The 20,491-nt window shown below is 42.9% G+C and overlaps 1 protein-coding gene and 1 long non-coding RNA gene across 2 annotated transcripts; both read right to left on the bottom strand.

The window, feature by feature from the left end:
- Window positions 1-126: 126 nt before the first annotated feature.
- On the bottom strand, window positions 127-18,131 carry UQCRC1 (ubiquinol-cytochrome c reductase core protein 1). Its single transcript, XM_035106421.3, has 13 exons — window positions 18,032-18,131; window positions 14,847-14,987; window positions 12,043-12,129; window positions 10,408-10,537; window positions 8,583-8,781; window positions 7,630-7,709; window positions 6,807-6,922; window positions 6,207-6,350; window positions 4,158-4,318; window positions 3,626-3,711; window positions 1,845-1,933; window positions 1,240-1,315; window positions 127-380 (listed from the first exon to the last, which is right to left on the bottom strand). Exons 1-13 carry the CDS (start codon window positions 18,104-18,106, stop codon window positions 316-318), a joined length of 1,449 nt encoding a protein of 482 aa, XP_034962312.1. The 5' UTR covers window positions 18,107-18,131; the 3' UTR covers window positions 127-315.
- Window positions 14,988-16,973, bottom strand: LOC148686933 (uncharacterized). Its single transcript, XR_015948247.1, has 2 exons — window positions 15,728-16,973; window positions 14,988-15,356 (listed from the first exon to the last, which is right to left on the bottom strand). It is a non-coding gene; the product is annotated as an uncharacterized LOC148686933 (long non-coding RNA).
- Window positions 18,132-20,491: the final 2,360 nt, after the last annotated feature.

Below are 20,491 nucleotides of genomic sequence, written 5' to 3'. Positions count from 1 at the left end.
CTGGAGACAAGTGTAAGCAAGATTTAAACGGTAAAAGTGCACCCTCCTTGGAAAGATGAAGAAAAATGCCCTCAGTCCCCATGAGTCATTTCCATTGCAATTTAACCATAAACACTGGATGCCAAATCCATTTAAATTTAATTTATTTAGCTCTCTGGGTTGCACCTCTTACACAACGATACAAGAAGAACGTTTGTACAGCAATCATGGAGCCCATCTTGCCATCGGCACACAAGAAACCCACAAGAACAGACCTAGAGGGGAGGACCCTTCATTACCCTCGCTGCCTCGCTTCCATTCTGCATACAACATAGCCTAGAAACGCAGCCAGTACATGGCGCTGCGGATACGGTTGTAGTCTGGAAGTTGTTCAATGGGACCTGAGAGAGAAAGAGCGTTGGTCATTTGAAAACACAGTCAAGAAAACATCTGGCATCATTGCTGTCCCGCCCCTCTCTAATCCACACTAAAACTATTATGGTCTTAAATCAGCTAAAGCAGAGCTAGTCTTACCCGATGGCTATGAAAGACTTAAGATCAATTGTAACAATGTGTCTCTCTGTCCTAGGCTCCTCAGAGCCCAAATCCCCATAGTAGATGTTTGATTCAATAACAGGGCAAAATCCAAGTCTCAGACAATATGGTGTTTGAGGGGATTTTATAGACTCCCAGTTTTGTCTGGAAAGCCCCTTCCAAAGAGCTTTGCTTTGAAGACTTAGGTGGAAACTTTAATGACTGCGGTGTGTGATGGAGGAATCACCAGCTCCTTTAAGTAACCAAGCTGTTCAGGCAGGTTTTCCAAGGGAAGCGTTTCCTTGGCTGACAGTCAAAGATGCAGGAATGCTGCTACAATGAGCCAGCCCACCTGCTGGTGTTGTATAAATGAAACGGACCCCAAATGAAACATTTTGCAAATGTTGCCAGAGCCCTACTCGGTTAAAATCGTAGCTCCCTCATAACAGGAGATGTAAAAAGGGTGGCCTGCAGACTTGCTACTGCCTCAAGTGCTCAGATCGAACCTGATTCACCAAATGCAGCAGGTGACTAACTTGGCATGGCTAATCTGAAACAGCTCAAACACAGATGAAGCCAAATAAAGGCCAAAATAGGTAAGTGGTGTTATGAAACTCCCTCCACCCCCCCCAGAAACCAAGGTTTCTAATGAAAGCAGCTACCATTTATGTCCAGTTCTTTTTCATCTCCCAAGTAGACGAAAACATACGAGGCATAGCCACTTACCAACTGCTGCAACAGCTGGGCATCTGTCATAGAGATATTTGCTGCAGACTTCCCGAATTGTTGCTGCATCAACCGCCTAGAAGTGTCAGAGAAAAGCAGAGGATTACACACTTCAATCAATGAAGTCAGAGGTATTACTTTGCCACTACCCAGCAGACTGCTAGCCAGCAGAACTCTCAAGCTGGAAGGATCTCACATGGTTCAGTGATTTCTAAGATCATCTACAATGTCTTTCCCTCAAGATACATAGGAAAGCTTTACAATTTTCTGCAGCACCTATACAATTAGCCTCAAACATGCCAGCACCACACTTCAAGAATCACAGTACACTTTCCTAAACATTTTTGTATGTTGTGACTAGGGTTCCAGATCTGTACAAAACGGGGGTATCTAGGCTTGATTTCCTGATCTTGAGTTCTCTAAGCTCACTGCTGATGAGCAGGTGGTTACATATGCTGTACAGATACCGGTATTTAAGTTGAACATAACCACCTAGTTGTTGTTAAAAAGGAACTATGCAGAAGGTCCAGCTTTCAATGACAAGTATTATGTTCCAGAAATGCAAGTATATTTAACTTCTCCTTCCGTTTAATAATGATACCTACAGAAATTCTGGAATCCCATTCTGCCAGAGATATCCGGCGTCCGTAATTCAGCAGATGGCTTCCAATATTCTCACATACAGGAGTGGTACCTGGAACATATGAATTAGTCAATTGTCAGTGGAAACCTTAAGCTGTGTTTTAAGATGTAAAGAACATTATGTAAGACAGGGTCCCCAAACTAAGGCCCGGGGGCCAGATGCGGCTCAATCGCCTTCTAAATCCTGCCCGCGGACGGTCTGGGAATCAGCATATTTTTACATGAGTAGAATGTGTCATTTTATTTAAAATGCATCTCTTGGTTATTTGTGGGGCATAGGAATTTCTTCATATTTTTTTCCAAAATATAGTCCGCCCCCCCCCCCCACAAGGTCTGAGGGACAGTGGACCGGCCCCCTGCTGAAAAAGTTTGCTGACCCCTGATGTAAGACTATGCAAGCAGCACCTGTTGCGAACTTACATTTAACAGGCCCTGTTATATGCTCTTTTTAGAAATTAATTTCAGAAAGCTACTTGTTTCTGGCTGGAGGCAAGAATTAGGTGAAGCCACAGATAGGACTATACTTCAGCTATACTTAAGTTAAAGGTTTGTTGTTGTTTAGTCGTTTAGTCGTGTCCGACTCTTCGTGACCCCATGGACCATAGCACGCCAGGCACTCCTGTCTTGCACTGCCTCCCGCAGTTTGGTCAAACTCATGTTCGTAGCTTCGAGAACACTGTCCAACCATCTCGTCCTCTGTCGTCCCCTTCTCCTAGTGCCCTCAATCTTTCCCAACATCAGGGTCTTTTCCAAGGATTCTTCTCTTCTCATGAGGTGGCCAAAGTATTGGAGCCTCAGCTTCACGATCTGTCCTTCCAGGGAGCACTCAGGGCTGATTTCCTTAAGAATGGATAGGTTTGATCTTCTTGCAGTCCATGGGACTCTCAAGAGTCTCCTCCAGCACCATAATTCAAAAGCATCAATTCTTCGGCGCTCAGCCTTCTTTATGGTCCAGCTCTCACTTCCATACATCACTACTGGGAAAACCATAGCTTTAACATGGATCAATGCCTTGTCGTGGCAAAGGGGCTTGAATAACTCAGAGAAGCTATGAGCTATGCCATGCAGGGCCACCCAAGATGGACAGGTCATAGTGGAGAGTTTTGACTAAACGTGATCCACCTGGAGAAGGAACTGGCAAGCCACTCCAGTATCCCTGCCAAGAAAACTCCATGGACAAAGACAACAGGCATATAAAAGTTAAAGGTTTACACACACACAAATCCAGGCAAACAAGTGGCATTATCAAGGGACAGATAGAAGTATCTGGAGTCCCAGGACTATCTTAAGAGACACTCCCTATTTCTCTCCTAGGAAGGACTGGTTCTTCAAAGATGATGGTTTCTACAACATATTTGTGCTTCATCCAAGCTAATGATCTTAACCATATCCAATTCATATAGTTGAGACTTATTTTAATCTCATGTCAGCTCCACTTATTTTCCATCATGGAGACAAATGGGTCTCATCTAGGAAGCTCCAAATCTGAACCAAGTGATAAAGACAAAAGGGAGCAGAAGAAAGATTGTGTTGTTTCTGACTGGCACAGATAATTGCATTAACAAGAGTAGCCTTCCTGCTCCAGAAGTTGCACACAATGGACAGATCACAGGAAAAAGCTTACTAGTCAAATAGCTTGGGCTTTACGTCCAAGTGAGAGTCAGGGACCTGGAGAAACATTCAAAGATCCACTCAGAAAGTGCAAAGCAGGAACTACCCAACTTTTTTTTAAAAAAAATCATACCATCCAGTTGAGCCATCAGTGCGTTACGAACAATGTTTTTGGCTCTCTTCACCTCGCTGTCAGTCACACTGGTACAGAGGCGCATCCTGCACAGGAAGCAGAGGGGAAATGTTAATCAAATGCCAACCACTTTTAGGCGACTCTGCCTTTCATGTTTTCATAGGCTCAATATTTAATCTTTACTATGGTTACTAATCAATAGACAAAACCTGAGAGGTGCAAGCCATATAAGAAGTGATCAAAAAGCAGCACAATCATGGGCAAATGAGTTAATATCCTGAATGTGATGTCTGCATACCAGCCCTCAATGTTATTCATATTCTTTTCTATATAACACATGTAATTGATGCTTCTTCCTTAATAGGCTTAATTGACATTTTCAATACCTATGGCCCCGAGAGATTTACACATGTCATAGATGGGTTGTAGTGAGATACATTGTGAAGCCTTATACTGTCCTGTCTATACCTAGTATTTGTAAAGCTAACTCAATGTACTTTAGGAACAAAGCTGGCAATGAGCTCATACTCACCATTCACCCTGGGCAAAGTGCAGTGTATCTTCAATATTCAAAGCATCAGAAACAAAATAGAGACCGAACAGACCTGTGTCAGAGTAGCAAGTGTTGAAGGATTGGAAACTTTGACACAGCTTGTTTTCCACAGCAATTCTAGCCAGCCTGCTCGACTGATTCTGTAGGTAAAATAATTATGACCAGTTATGGCCATCTGGTTTGCCCACCAAACCCACCAAGAAGTTAAAATTAAGGAAGCAGAAAACCCAGACATCATAGACCACTGTGACTGTGGATGAAATCCACACTCTGTGACAGAGACTGTTCCTCAATTGCACAGATACTATGAGAATGGAAGTCAGAAAACCAAAGGGACTAGCCTGGCAATTACTTTGAAATTTGTTTGCTTTGGAGATAGTTTCAAACTTGCCATGTGAGAATCCCAATTCCTTGGGTCGCTCAGTATGCAGTTTCATGTTGCAGTGCAGTGCAGTCACTGCTCTCTCCACCCCCCCACCCCCCAAAATTTGGGGCACTAGTTTTTGCTGGGGTTTTTTAACCCAGACTATACAAGGAGGTACTTTATAATGAACGAAACCATTGTCTCACTTGTCCTGTTTTCAATTACCCTAACAAGAAGCAGATCAATTGGAGATATTAAGGGCTGAGCCTGGGGTTTCTATATGCAAGGGACATACAATGAGCTACAACCCTTGTCGACACCTGCCAGAAAGACATCAAGGAGCACATTCTCAGATTTATATTCATGTTGATAGTCAAAGATAAACACACAGCAGTTTGTGGTTCTATTCTCATGACTAGCAGTAGCTGAATTATCTAAGTGCATGAAGATAGCAGAAACAGATGCATCAATAAGTCAAAATCTAAGCATGTCTTGACTGTTCAAAGTGCCTGAATGCTGACCTACTCAAGCACTGCACCAGCAGCGAACGCATGTAGTGAACTGATGATTAACTCTAAATGATCTGAGTTCCCTCAATGAGACTTTAAATCCAAGGCATGTAATCTTGCCTTCCTCAAGCCTATTGTTTTCCAGAGACCTGTATATTCAAATGTGAAAGGCAAGAATCATTTTCCAGGCAACTCATGTTTACCTGACCATGTTAGATTTGAGGAGACTCACTGAATAGATTCCCTCTCTATTCAGGAATTATGGCTTTTGAAATTACAATCTCCACAATACACTCTTCAATGTTAACAAAAATATTGGAAGTATATAGCTATAATGGAGAACAGGGCCGGCTCTAGGGGAAGGCTGGGTGGCGCGGGGTGCCAAGGCGCCGGGCCGCCAGCGGGGTGCTGCGCCCGCCCACCAGCCGCTGCAAGAAATGGGGTGGGGGGTGGGGGCGCCGGAGCGATCTCCGCACCACGGCGCCAGGGCGCTTGACATGCTTAAGACGGCCCTGATGCAGGATATCACACATAATTTGAGATTTCAACAAGGACTAGAGCAGGCATCCCCAAACTGCGGCCTTCCATATGTTTTGGCCTACAATTCCCATGATCCCTAGCTAACAGGACCAGTGGTCGGAAAGATGGGAGTTGTAGTCCAAAACATCTGGGAGTTGTAGGGCCAAAGTTTGGGGGTGCCTGGACTAGAGCCTCTAGACAGTTTTAACAGATTTGGCAATCCTTTATGACAGATACAGTGGAAGCAACAGACAAGCCAAGCAAATCTGGAACTATGCTTGGTGTTCTGATAATTTAAAGGCAGCCCTGTTTAGGGAAGTTTTTAATGACTGACGTTTTATTGTGTTTTTAATATCCTGTTGGAAGCCGGCCAGAGTGGCTGGGGAGGCCCAGCCAGATGGGCGGGGTACAAGTAATAGATGATGATGACAGTCTACCTGAACTTTGCTATTTTAACTCATGTGCAACTAACTCAAACACAACATCAAATTAAGGCCACATTTTCACACTATGGGTTCATCTACCTAAAACAGCAAAGTGCTGTATAATTTTGCTGGCATACAAAATGGAAATGCATGTGGGAGGAGACTGTTACAAGTAATGCAAAATAGATATCCCAGTCCCATAGGAACTTACCTTGCCACCACCAAAAGTAACATCGTATCGCCCAATGACTGCATTAGCTACCAGAAGGGGAATATTGTCTGGACTGGCCCAGCCTGGTCCCTCCACTGCAATAGCAACATGAGCCAAAGGCATATCATCATCTCTGACTCTGATCTGGAAAAACACACACGAGAAATGAGTTCAGGTTTCAGGAGTGGACTGTGAGATCACATGCACTGTTCCCTCTCACCACATATTGCTGATAGATAGCACAGAAGAGGGCAGAGCACATTTAAACAATAGGGAGGCACAGGAATCCATATGCAGGATCTTTGTGCCTGCACACTCCAATCCTAAACTTGGGTTTTCAGCTTCAAAAATATGTATAAATACAGAGCAGCCTCTTACAATAGTTTGTCCAAAAAGAGGGGTTTGACAAAAAGAAAAGAAAAAAAAGGGAGAGAGGAAGGCTATATTCTGGGGAGGTGAATTCAAGATTAGAATACAATTTTGCTACACAAAAGGAGTCAGCAAACTATTTTATCACTATTAAGAACTGCCTAAGTGAAATTGACACTTTCTGAGATTCACTCTCTGCTTGTTAAGGATGCAAAGTATTTAAGACTCTACCTCACTCCCAGTGAAGCGGCAGTACGGAGGAATGGGGATTGTGTCGTCCTTGTATTCGTAGGGAACATTGCCAAAATGCTGCTTGGCAAGCTCCACAACTTCTTTGTGGCTGACCCCTAGTAAAGAAAGCAAAAGGAGTGACAACAATACAATGGCTTCTGTTTTCAAGAAAGAATACAAAAAAAATTTGTTGTTTGGCAGCTGCATAAGATGTTAAAATCTTATTCTCTGATAGCTCTTTGGGCAAAAGTAGTTTAGCAGAAATTTACACAGTGCATATTGTCACAGGAAAGTTAATTCTCCCACCCCAATTAAAATTTATTCACCAAGTCTATCTACTCAAACGTCTTTTACTACATAAAAACATTTTATCTGATTTCATGTGAAACTGAAAAAAGTAAACTGGACGTTCTGTTAGTTTAGGCCCTATTAATTTCATTTTCACTATGCTAGGAAGGAAAAAAAACTGGGAATGTGGTCCATTCAATCATAACATAAGACCTCAAAAGACATGGAATATGATTCTTGATTCTAAGCTTCCTTGATTGATTGCTATGCATATACAGGGTGTAGTGTGTACTTCTAGAAAACATTCAGAAAAGATTCTGACAAAGGCCAGTGAAATAAAGGAACTGCAAGTACCACCAGGGGAAGTTGTTTGATTTCCCTCTTGCCTTTGATGGGCTAATCTGACTTGAGATATTTTGCCATCTGCCCAATGCTGGCCCCTACTGTAATCCTATTGACATTGGTATATACCATAATTGTACATCAGGCCAGTCTAAGAAAGAGGAGTTATTCCTAACAGTAAACTAGTACCGACCTCCAGCAGCTGCCAGGACCATGCGAGGGGCTTTGTAGTGAGTCTCAATATATTCTGTTAGATTTGCACGGGACAAATGCCTAATGAAAATACAAAAAAATACATTAAATATGCAGAGATGAGTTTCTTGTGCAGTTTTTACACCACTGCAATTCAAGCACTCTGGAGACCCCTACCTTTCCTTCCTAACAGATAGTAGCTGCAATCAAACTAGCTTAGGATACTTAATTCCTGTTTTTTTTATTAAAAAAAACCAATTGTTCTAAAATATGTATAACTGCGCAGGATTGTAATGTCTCAGTCACATGGAATTAGCATGAGAATCATTTCATTGGACTTGGACCTGAAGAGATGCCAATCTGGATCTCTGCTCAGAAGGGAAGTATTAGACAAATCACTGTTCCTCACCCAGTGTGCTTTATTTGGAAAACGGGAACAACAGTGATCAATTCTTAATAAAAGTTGTAAAAATACAGACTGTCAAGTCCTTGGCAACGTCTTGCACTACTGATCTGCTTTCAATTGCAACTTCTTTCTAAAGTTTAGTATGTTAAGCTTTTAGTCCTGTTGTTGGAAAGCCGTTATCCCTCTTCTTTTCAACATCCATTAAAATAATGCAGGAAGTCCCAGGTTCAATCTCCAGCAAGTCCGTGTAGGACAAAGAATGTCACCTGCATGAAACCCTGGAGAGCTGTTGTCAATCAGTGTCAACAATATTGAGCTAGGTAGACCAACGGTCTAACCTGGTATAAAGTATCCTATGCTCGCCATTTAAATACACACCTTCTCTTTGCTTTTGTTAAGGCCCTTGCTACCTTATGTATTATATGATACACCTTACCATTTATTTCAGTTATTTACTTCAAACAAGAACCTCCATAAAATATAATCTAGCAGTGGAGGGGAAATGATTTCAGATGCGCTTTATTAGCCAGGGAATAAGCTCTCCTTACTTTGCATTTGCTGTTGTTCCTTCAACAGTCCGGCTCAATGCAGTGCCTTGATAAGCTGTAGCGTGAAGGTAATCAAAGGTGACATGGGACAAGCTGCCATCAAGTTCTTGCATTTCTTGAAGGATGACATTCCGCTCCTTTTCAATCTGGGAATCCTCATAGCTGCCGTTCTGCACTACATCAGCCAGAATCTCAATTGCTAAAAAAAGAAAAGAAAAAGGGGTGGGGGTGAGAAGAGACATGCTGCTTAAGACATATTTTCTTGCCAAACTGAATGGAGAAGACAACTAGACATTCTTGGGCAAGAAAGGAACTTGCACACAGATAAGCATAGAGCAGTGGTTCCCAATTAGCTAATAATTGCAACTGATCTGTTTTTCAAAAGCCAAGCCATGGACCTTACTTTGGAAAATGTGGATATCTCTGCTGTAGTTTCTGGTATGTGAATGGTGCCATCATACCCCTCCCCCTGCCAATATCTCCCAGTGCAAAACTGGCGTGTGCATCTTCTGGGCTGCACTCTGGCATGAGTCACATGACCTGTGCAAGAGCATGGTGCCCCAAACATGTGTTTTGGGGCACTGCAATCTCACATGTTTTCGGGTGCTGTGCTCTTCACGAGAGCACAGCCCACCACAATGGGATGTTCCGGACATTTGACGGGTATGTTCCAAAGGCACCCTGGGATCCACAGACCACCAAGTGGGAACCACTGGCCAGTGTTCAAAACTCCCATGGTTCTAGGAGCATTTTGTGACAGGAAATTTCATTAGAGCAAGCAGTTTCTGAGCTCTGGGCACAGTATTGTGCCAAAAATTCAGATTAAAACTGCATAATGGAAGGAAAGGAGGGCCTTTTTTCTGCCTCCCCACTTCCAGCTACTCTCTTAAGACTGGAGAAGAGACCCTGTTAAGAGTAGTAGGGGGGTGGGCAGGGGAAGGACTAGACTATGTGAAAAATGAACATAATGTTTTAGCGTAATGCAGTTCATTCATTTTCAGCTTTGTATTTTTGTTATTAAAAAGCTTGCCTAGGCATTCTGTTGTTGTGCCCATAACCTAGGTTTAAGGTGCCATTTAGCTCCTAGCTTTCATATCTCAGTTTCTAACAATGCTACTGGCATACAGCATTTATGGCATCATAAAGCTACCACACAACCAACCCCCCAGTGATGACAAATAGAACACACCCTCCATCTTATTTCCTGCCTGTCATTCGCATTCTTCTCCGCTCTGCTGGTTTTATACTTCCCCTGCTTCTATTATTCTCCATCCCTACACCTCCCAAAATCCAACATCTCATTTGGGTTTACATCTCAGTTGCCGTTATATGGACCTGAATGAACAGTTCAAATGCTTAAACTACAAAGCTTTTGCTAGCATATAGGGTAGGTGGTCTATGCATCTACCATTTCGTGAAATAATCAAAGAGTGGAATTTCTGCCAAGGCAGCACAATTTTACATCTTTTGATAATTGCTGGGATCATTGTGGCCAATTTTGGCCATCTGAAGGCAATTGCTTCTTGACAGCAATAAAGTAACCATTTGTCCAGTCTTGGGCAACTTCCTTTAGGAAACCACAACACAGAGGCTGCCAAGTGGTTAATGCACTGTTATCATGTGGAAAATTGCTTCCTGCTGACTGAAATTGGCTTAAATCAAAAGCCATTATTTTGTGTGGAAGTGCAATTAAAATACAGCCTTCTACAAAAACCCCATGGAATTGTTTTGTCCTTTGAAAGCTAATTAAACACAAATGCAAAAAAAGCAATATCCCCGCCTGCCAAATTCTCAAGTGTCAATTAACACAACCCAATGGCACTACCTTTGGGCAAATCTTTGGCTAGCGCTTTCATGAAGAAGGCAGTCTGCTCACGAGAGGTGTAACTATTGAGATGTGCACCCATGCTTTCAACTTCCTTTTCAAATTCAGGACCAGGGCGTTTCTTTGTACCCTAAAGAAATAGAGATAGACAAACAATTGGATATCTGGGGGCATAATGAGTATGTATCAGTAGCTGAAACACCAGAATTTTTAACGTATGTGGAAACTCTCAAATTGCGCAACAGAATACAAATTCAACTCAACACTGTCACAAAATACTGCCACAGAGCATTTGTCTTAAGTCAATTAAAAAGAAATTCTTTAAAAAGTAGTCTCTTTCAGAATGTCTTAAAAATGCTAAGCATTTGAAGAATTCACTCTGATGTGGTGAGCACAAGTTCTCCCTGCATGTAAAGGTAAAGGGACCCCTGACCATTAGGTCCAGTCGTGACTGACTCTGGGGTTGCGCGCTCATCTCGCATTATTGGCCAAGGGAGCCGGCGTATAGCTTCCAGGTCATGTGGCCAGCATGACAAAGCCGCTTCTGGTGAACTAGAGCAGCACACGGAAACGCCGTTTACCTTCCCGCTGTAGCGGTTCCTATTTATCTACTTGCATTTTGACGTGCTTTCGAACTGCTAGGTTGGCAGGAGCTGGGACCAAGCAACGGGAGCTCACCCCGTCACAGGGATTCGAACCGCCGACCTTCTGATCAGCAAGCCCTAGGCTCAGTGGTTTAACCACAGCGCCACCTGGGTCCCTTCTCCCTGCATGTGGATATGTACAAATAATATTCACCATACAAAGGACATAGTAATCACTTTATTACATTTTTATTCTTTCTCCTCAATGAAGTGGAATATGAGAATCTGATTTCAGCCACAGAGAATAATGGGAGAAACAATCATTAAGAACAGGCTGATTAAATTTACAGACACATATCATGGTGGATCAGAGAATCAGTGCTGCTTTATAAAGGCTATTCATGCTCTTCCCAAATATACTGAAACTATCAGATAAGTATGATCCAATAAATCTGATTTTTCTAGAAGTCCTTGCCAGAGATCACTGCAAAGTCATGCACTCATTGCCAATGCTGGTCTTTCTTTTTTCCTATTAACTAGCCCTGATTATCTTTATGTGGGTTGTAAAGAAATCAGACTGTGTAAAAGAAATTGGGAGGGAATATGGGGTTAATTTGCTTCCTAGAGCTAACCTTGGCTGGCTAGTAAATATCTTGAGATGCTAAAAAACTAAAGAGGTAAAGTGTGAATTCCAATTATACTGGTCTGTAAAAGGCATTAAAGCAAAAGAATGCATCTTTGATGTTGGTTTGTTTGTGGACTGGGATATAAAGGATAAGAGGTAATACCAAGCTTAGGGAAGGAGGAAGGAGAGCAGGCTGGTAAGATCCTAAGGATTCTGACTGAAAGATCCTTGCTTAACAGAACTCTAGCTGACAGGCTAGCAGGATTCAAAATGCCAATCAACTGTATCCAAACAAGACAAAAGACTGCTCCATGATCTAAGGAAACATCATGCAAAATTTGGTTACAATAGCCTTAGAGGTCTCCAGATGCATAGTGAACAGACAAACAAGTCTCCAAAAATATTTAGAAAATATTGACACCTCACCTTAAAAGCCAGGTGTTCCACAAAGTTGCCAACTCCATTGTTCTTCTCAGTTTCATAGCGGCTTCCCACTCTGATCCACACCCCAACCTGACAAAAAAGAAACAGTGAGTAAATACAATACGTATTAGACCAATTCTCCAGACGTTTGTCTGCTATTAAGAGTACACAGAAAGCAGTAGCTTACCTACAATTTTCACTACACAGAGAATGACAATTACACTCTTAAATCCCTATTTCTCCCTGTATTTTGTAGTTTACAGAGGCTTTTCTTACTGAGGCACAGCCTTTCTACTAATTGAATTTGTTCAAAGCATAATTGGAATTGAAAGTACAACAGGGGTTTGGTTCTAAAGCCTCCTCAGTGGTGGCACCCCTGGTGTGGAATAGCCACCACAAAGATAAATGCCTTCCTTATGGCCGTTTTCATGCCAGATTAAGACCTTTTCATTATCTTAGGCCACGGGTGTCAAACACAAGGCCCGGGGCCCAAATCCGGCCCGCCAGACCTCGTCATGTGGCCCGCCGAGCGCCCCAGCCAGCGGGACCCAGCAGTGGGACCTTGCTGCTGAAGCGCCGCGCCAACAAAGCGCCGACAAACAGCTGGGGCCGGGGAAATGCTTTTTGCCCCTGGTTCCCTTCGCGCTCTTTTCTGGCGCTGAATCAAGGCGGCGACCCTCCCTTCCCTTTCTCTCTTCCTCTCTCTCGTTCTTATTCTTTCTTTCCCTCTCCTTCCTTCCTTCTTTATCTCTGTCTTCTCTCCCTCTTTCTTTTTCTTTCCTTCTTTATTCCTTCTTTCCTACTCTTCTTTCTCTCACCTCTTTCCTTCCTCTCTCCCTCCTGCTCCCTCTTTTCTTCCTTCCTTCCTTCCTTCCTTTCTTCCTTCCGTCCTTCCCAACTTTCTTCCTCTCCCTCATTCTTATTCTTTCTTTCCCTCTACTTCCTTCCTTCTTTCTCCCTTTCCGTCTTCTCTCCCTCTTTCTTTTTCTTTCCTTCTTTATTCTCTTCCTTATTTCCTACTCTTCTTTCTCTCCCCTCTTTCCTTCCTTCCTTCCTCTCTCCCTCCCACTCCCTCTTTTCTTTCTTTCTTCCTTTCTTTCTTCCTTCCTTCCTTCCTCCCCTCCCCTCCCCTCCCTCTCCCTCTCCTCAGAAACATAGGATGCTGCTTTATACTTCTGGCCCTTAAACCCTGGAACCAGGAGAGCAGCTCCAGTGAGTCAACCTCAGCCAGTCCCTTTGGTGAAGGGTGGTGGCTCACTGGCAGAACATCTGTCCTGCATGCAGAAGGACCCCAGCATCTCCAGGTACTAGTAGCTCTGCAAAGGTCCTGCATGAAACCCTAGTGAGCCTCCACCACCCAGTGCAGTTACCAAAAATCATTTTTCAATAAATTGTACAATAATTGTACATTTGAATATCTACTTGCCATTATTCTGACTATGTTTCTGCTTTCAGAGCTAGTTATTACTTACATTATTACAAAAAACAGTAATAATTGAATGCAGTGACAATAATTTATGATAATAAAGAGTGGACACATAGTCCTACAGATACAACCGGCCCTTTGAGGGTGACCAAACTGCTGATGCGGCCCCCGATGAATTTGAGTTTGACACCCCTGTCTTAGGCTCTTAAAATCTTAATTTTAATCCCACTGATTATATGCAGCAATGGCTTTTAAAATATTGTCATATATTGCATTTTATTATTTTATGCCCAGGAATGGCTTGTGTCTAGGTACAGCTTATTAGAACTATAAAGGTGTCTCTATTTGTAGCAATCTGGCTGAAGTTATTTATTCTACTCCATTGCCTTAAGGTACTCCAAGTGAGCCAGAGTTACATTATAGAAGAGTGTTTTAGTAAGAAGAGCAATTCTTTCCTTTAGCAGCAAACAGCCTTTAAAACTATAAAGTCGCCATTATAATAAGTCCTAAAAACAGGGCTGCTGATGAAGAATACTTGAATGGGCAGAAACCAGTAAATATGCCAATGGGATGTCAAAGGCATAATACAGTCCAGAATTTGTGTTCCTTTCACTACCCTTTCATACACTTTTCAGAGTTATTCAAACCTCATATGACCAAGATACGTTCTTCCTGTATCTTCTTACATTGTCTATCACCACTCTAGGTCAGTTGTTTTTAACCTTGAGAGAAATCTTTCCAAGTTGACTTGTCTACTGAGGTCAGAGGTCCTATGTGCCTTGTTGAAGATTCTGAAGCATATTTTAGGGATTGGCTCAGCCAGCTGGTCCTCACTGTTGCCCTGCCTAAACTGAAACTGAACCCGAGAAAACACTCAACGGCTATACACTGAAGAGTAGATCAGTTGCGCTGGGCATGTTTCAGGAACATTTGCCTGTCATTCTGGCCTTCTCACGGAGAAGCCCCAGATAAGCTTCCACAGGAACCTTAGGGTTCTTCAGAATAAAGTATGAGAATCACTTTCATTGATCAGTAGCAAGCAAAGAACAAACAAGCAAAGTTCAAAGAGACGCATCGTCACTTGCTGCTTCATATCTGTGAATTCCTTTTCCTGGAGAGTCACTGAAGTCAGAACATTTTTTGAATCAGCGAGCAGAATAATTTAGTGTTTGGTCCTCATTTAGTTTGATATTTATCTTTTAGAATTTTCTTTTCTTTTTCAAAATTTCTTTTCTATTTTTCAAAATAGTACTTTTTAACTTAAAACTCGGAAAGATGGCAGGTTATATGCTTCAATAAAAAAATTAGCAAACTTAAACTAAACATAGGCCCAACTGAAACAACAGAGATTCTTATTTTCAGAACCCCATATTATGCTTACCGTACAAGTAGGCTGGCCAGATTGTTCAGAAGCAACATGTAAGCCATTGTCTAGAGTGGTGACATGTGTCTCAGGAATATTATGCAGCACCTGAGCATAAGATGCAGTGCTTCCTCTTCTTGTAAAACTCCATAAAGCTGGCTAAAGAAAAGTTTATTGTCAAAAGCACAATTCATATAACAAGATAAATACACGAAGAGTCTTATAAAGACATCAGAGAAATGTGAAAAATTACTTGTATGAAATTTTATGTTGTTACAGAAACCACCTGATGAAATGTGACCACCACCAAAAAAAAATCCCAGAGTTAATACAAAAAATAACTTCTGATCAGAAAGACGACACCATGGGATATGCATACATCAAATACCTGAATGGAGTTTTCAGTATTACATCACCAGTATCTAACTGACCTAACCAATTCCTTCCTATAAGGGTTCAACACACCAGAAAATCCATTTTTGTTCAAAAGAAGCACTACAGAGAGATGGCTATGCAACTTTCCACTGACTGAGCTGAATGTAAAAGGTAAAGGTAAAGGGACCCCTGACCATTAGGTCCAGTCGTGACCGACTCTGGGGTTGCGCGCTCATCTCGCATTATTGGCCGAGGGAGCCGGCGTATAGCTTCCAGGTCATGTGGCCAGCATGACAAAGCCGCTTCTGGCAAACCAGAGCAGCACATGGAAACGCCGTTTACCTTCCCGCTATAGCGGTTCCTATTTATCTACTTGCATTTTGATGTGCTTTCGAACTGCTAGGTTGGCAGGAGCTGGGACCGAGCAACGGGAGCTCACCCCGTCACAGGGATTCGAACCGCTGACCTTCGGATCAGCAAGCCCTAGGCTCAGTGGTTTAGCCCACAGTGCCACCTGGGTCCACCTGAGCTGAATGTAGCACTCTCTTATTGCATTTTGTCTATAAGATCTGAAACATCCAATCTACAACACTGCAATAAACATTTATAAACAACTACCGGTATTTTAAATTTTTGTTGTTTAATCGTTTAGTGGTGTCCGACTCTTCGTGACCCCACGGACCAGAGCACGCCAGGCACTCCTGTCGTCCACTGCCTCCTGCAGCTTGGTCAAACTCATGTTGGTAGCTTCGAGAACTCTGTCCAACCATCTCGTCCTCTGTCGTCCCCTTCTCCTTGTGCCCTCAATCTTTCCCAACATAAGGGTCTTTTCCAGGGAGTCTTCTCTTCTCATGAGGTAGCCAAAGTATTGGAGCCCCAGCTTCAGGATCTGTCCTTCCAGTGAGCACTTAAAAAACCCAGTTACCGGTATTTCACCCAGCAATAAAGGAGAGTCCAAGGCACTCAAAGTCAATGGTCTAAGTAGTCACTAAAAGGTGCTGCTATTAAAGATATTGCCATTCGGCAGTAGCAGGTAAGTGGTATCTAAATTACAAAACTGAAAACGACAAAATATCCATCCTATCCCATTTATTGTTCTAATGTATAAATCTCACCATAACCTACATCTTTCATAAATAGTACTGCCTCAGATTACTGCCCACCAGTTAGCTTAGCATGTGCATCTGTCAAAGTGTAATGATGAGCCATTCTATGCCATGCCTCCCTAGACATTGCAATTGCAAGTGGAAGCAAGCATTTCGTAGACCCCAATGCCATCCATCCACAGAGGGGTGCCAAATACATCAAAACTACCTGTTCAGGAGGATTTGCAGAAAAAAAAGCTTTACAATCATTGTAAAAAAAGTAAAGGGACCCCCTGACTATTAGGTCCAGTCATGACCGACTCTGGGATTGCGCGCTCATCTCGCATTATTGGCCGAGGGAGCCGGCGTACAGCTTCCAGGTCATGTGGCCAGCATGACAAAGCCTATTAGCTAAAAAGAATGCCTTATGAAATCTTCCTTCCAGTACTGAAAACTACAGCTTTTAAAGTGAAAAATGAGGTGCAGAGGCTCCCCCAAATAAACTTGTGAATTGCTACATTACATCTTTACAAATGCACTTGGGTAAATGCACAAATGAACACCACAAAGCATATAAATTACCTGTAGCAGAACATTAAACTTAAAAGTATTAAACTTGCCCCAAATACTAAATAAAAAAATTCCTTCAGTAGCACCTTAAAGACCAACTAAGTTTTTATTTTGGCATGAGCTTTCGTGTGCATGTACACTTCATCAGTGTATCTGATGAAGTGTGCATGCACACGAAAGCTCATACCAAAATAAAAATTTAGTTGGTCTTTAAGGTGCTACTGAAGGAATTTTTTTATTTTGTTTCGACTCAGACCAACACGGCTACCTACCTGTAACCCAAATACTAAGTCAAAATAACGCTTATCTTTCTAAATAGATTGATGACAGAGACAGCTCATTATTTAAATTCAATGTGATCATTTGGGAAACGTCTCTAACAATAAAAACATCCCCAAATTTCATTAAATGACCTGAACTCCTAATTCTATTACCCCATGAATCAAATTTGATGTACACACATCAGAAGCTTATTTTGCAACACAAAAACAAAAAAGGAGATATTTTAAAATCTGCATAATGGTGGCAAGTTGGCAACTTCTGCCCAATCTCACTTTAGCTCAACTATAAACTTAAGAGCTCTGGGACTACCACCACAAATGTTTCGGAAAACATGTTTCCTCCTGTTTTTTTGGACTGTGTTCCCAGAACGCTACCAAGCAAGATGTGGTCAGTACTTCACGCCTAAAAAGAACTGCACCGCTTGACTTCAGAAAGAAACCCTGCTCCTTCTTATGAAGTCTTAGAAAGGCTGCTCGGCGCGCAGGAAAAAAGACTCTGCATGTGCTCAGAGGCACGTTTTATTTTTCCCTCAAAGGACATGGCCAATGTGGGGATATGGGAGCGTAAGTGGCGATGCTGTCAAAATGAGCACCGCCCCAGCAACAGCAGCGGTATGTGTGGCGTGTGTGAAGGTTGGGTGTGTGTGTGTGTGCAACCCACTATATCTGCAGAATGTCACGATTTGCGCTTCCATCGCCGGCAGCTCTCAGCCACTAGGCCTCGCCCGGCTGGTGAAATGGGCTGCCTGGACGGGCGCTGTGACCTTCGCGGGCGGCTTCCCCACAGGCTCCGCACACTCCCCGCTTCGTCCGCTCCCCGCTCTACCCACCACCGCCGCCCCTTCCTCCTTCTTTTCTACCCCGTCAGAGGCCCACCCGGTCAGGCACTCACCGGAGCGTGAGGACCCCGCAGAAGGGCCCGGCTGGCCACACAACCCGCTGCCCGGCACACAGAGGACGCCGCCATCTTGCCGCCTTAACCCCGGCAGCTCGGCAGGAGGAGAGGGAAGAGCGCGTGCGCGGGAGGAGGAAGGGGGGGAAATCAGAGCTGAAGCGAGACATACGCATGCGCAGGATAAAGATGGTAGGTCCCGTAGTCGTCGTAAAGGGACTGTCTGTATTAAGAGGGAGTCACCAGAATGAGAGAGAGAGTTAAGAGTCACACACACAGGCTAAACTTACGGTAAAAGATTGAAGGCCGCCGTTGGTCACGAGCCTCTTCTATGGGCGTCGCTCGCTTGCGTCATTAGAGGGAAGAGGCATATACCTCGCATGGGAAGCCTGAGTGGAAAACTTGTTCCATTTTAGACCGGAAGTGTGTCAAGAGAAGCTAGCAGTGTTTTTGGCGAATCTTCTACCTCTATGAGGGCATAGGTCCATGCTTTTTCTTTCAAAGTTAGTCCAGAATCTCACCCCCTGCTTGTGTGTTTCCGTGTTTCCGAAGATTTAATTCTTTCTCTTGTTATAAGAATTTTGAGGTTGTTGTAAAATTTAAGCTGGTTCCTATGAACCCAGAGAAATGGATCTTGACCCAGGGAGAGCTCAAGGATCCAGGCAAGCAGACGAATTTAAGCGTCTCCTGCCCACCAAATAACAGAGACCAAACCAGGACGTACGAAGCAAGGCACTTTTATTTTTGCTGTTGCAACAGGGTCCTTCCTCTCACACAGGAGAACAAGGAAGGAACCCCAAACAAAGATGTCTTGCCCTTAAAAAGAAATTTGAAATTGGTTTCAGCCCACCCCCCAGAAGCATCATCCATATGTCACAGAAGGGGTGTAGCCCAAGACCCCCCTCCCTAGATTCATCATAGGTACATCATGAAAGGGGAGGTCTGGTGGCAGTAATCTGAGCAGTCTGGACCCTGCCCCCTGCCCCCCAAAACCTAATCAACAAAATTGAGAGATATTTACATTTCCCTGTTTCCCAGCCAAGTTAATCACACCCTTTTGTCTGGCAGTCAGGTATCAGGATGCCAGGGATTATCACTTTAATTCCTGAGACAATGAGAAGGTTCCCCCCACCCCACTTCTTCCTTGCAGAGGAACACCTGGTCAGAGAGAGAGTCAAAATGGTGTCAGAAAGGCCTGTCTTCCTGTGCTGCTTCAGACATGTGCCTGTACATTCATGTACATGTTTTATGAACAATTATTATATATATATAGATATGACCTCAAAATTCTTATAACAATTCCCCATTTGGGGCTATAATTTTTCTTAAAAATTGTTGCCCCACAAAAGAATAACCAGATGTGTTGTTTTAGTACTTTGGGAGAAGCATTTCTCAAAAATGGTCTATGTATTACACTTAACAGGATGGTCCACCAATATTGACTGGAAAGTGCAGTTTGCTTGTTTACCCTTTTGTGTGTTCTCAGGTGTCAAAAGCTAGCTCTCCTCTGGTTGCACACCTCCAACGTGGCACAACAGCAACAATCCCTGGTGAATCCCCTTAGGGCTTTCATATTGACCATGTCGCCTGGCACTCACCATAGCTGCCACAGGTTTGGACATGTCATGAGAGAGATGCCTTTGCCTTGGGCTTTCTATGGGCCTTTATTATAGGCTCTGGCCTTGCACTGTAGGGAGTTGCCCAGTTGCTCTTAAAGGAAGAAAGCTACTTGCACCTTGGATACACTTGCCCAATTAGAACTGAAGCCAAATTAAAATTTATACAGCCCCATAAAACATGTCCAAATTAGTCAAATTTAACTCTAAAAGGGATCATTCCTGTTAAATCAAGACATAAATACCTTCATTTATCTGGTGTTTCATGGATCTTGGAGCTTATTCTTGGTAAAATGAGTAAAAACAAATTTAAAAAATGTGTAGAGAAGGTTGGCACACTGCAGAGTGCCAGGTGGGACAAGAAAATGTGGTCATAAGTTGATCTAATCTAAATACTGAACTATGCAATATCCTGATCCTTTAAAAGGCATACAATGCATGGCAATAATACAAAAAAAAAACATTGGGACACTATACATTTTTTTTTTAAAAAAAAAACCCAACAATTAAACACAAAATTGGTTCACCTCCCCCTCCTTGTGGAAATAACATACTGTCAGACATAGTTCAATGTTTCTGTCGAATATCACGCAACATAAGACCTAATAATTATATATCAGTTGTATGTCTTGAGGCCATCATGATCTTGAGACAATTCCGGCTGCTTTTAAATCCTAGGGCACAGAGTCTTGAGGTCAAGGAGAGAGAATGTCCTTGCAATTCACTTTCCCCCTTTGTCCCAAAGTCATTTGACACATTTCAGTATTCCTATATAACACATAATGCACAAAACCTTCAAATTATTAATTATACGCCATTTGTATATCTTGAGGCAATCAGGTGA

The sequence above is a fragment of the Zootoca vivipara genome, chromosome 2 (assembly GCF_965207765.1).
Source record: "Zootoca vivipara chromosome 2, rZooViv2.hap1.1, whole genome shotgun sequence".
In the NCBI taxonomy this organism is placed as follows: Eukaryota; Metazoa; Chordata; class Lepidosauria; order Squamata; family Lacertidae; genus Zootoca; species Zootoca vivipara.
The sequence above is the reverse complement of the archived record's forward strand: the minus strand, read 5'-3'. Positions and strand labels throughout refer to the sequence as shown.

Coding starts and splice junctions, on each gene's coding strand:
- UQCRC1 (XM_035106421.3), bottom strand. CDS start 18,106: ATGGCGGCGTCCTCTGTGTGCCGGGCAGCGGGTTGTGTGGCCAGCCGG. Junction 10,538..12,042: donor TGGAACACCTGGCTTTTAAG/GTGAGGTGTCAA, acceptor CTATTTCTTTAG/GGTACAAAGAAACGCCCTGG. Junction 1,934..3,625: donor ACTGATGGCTCAACTGGATG/GTATGATTTTTT, acceptor CATATGTTCCAG/GTACCACTCCTGTATGTGAG.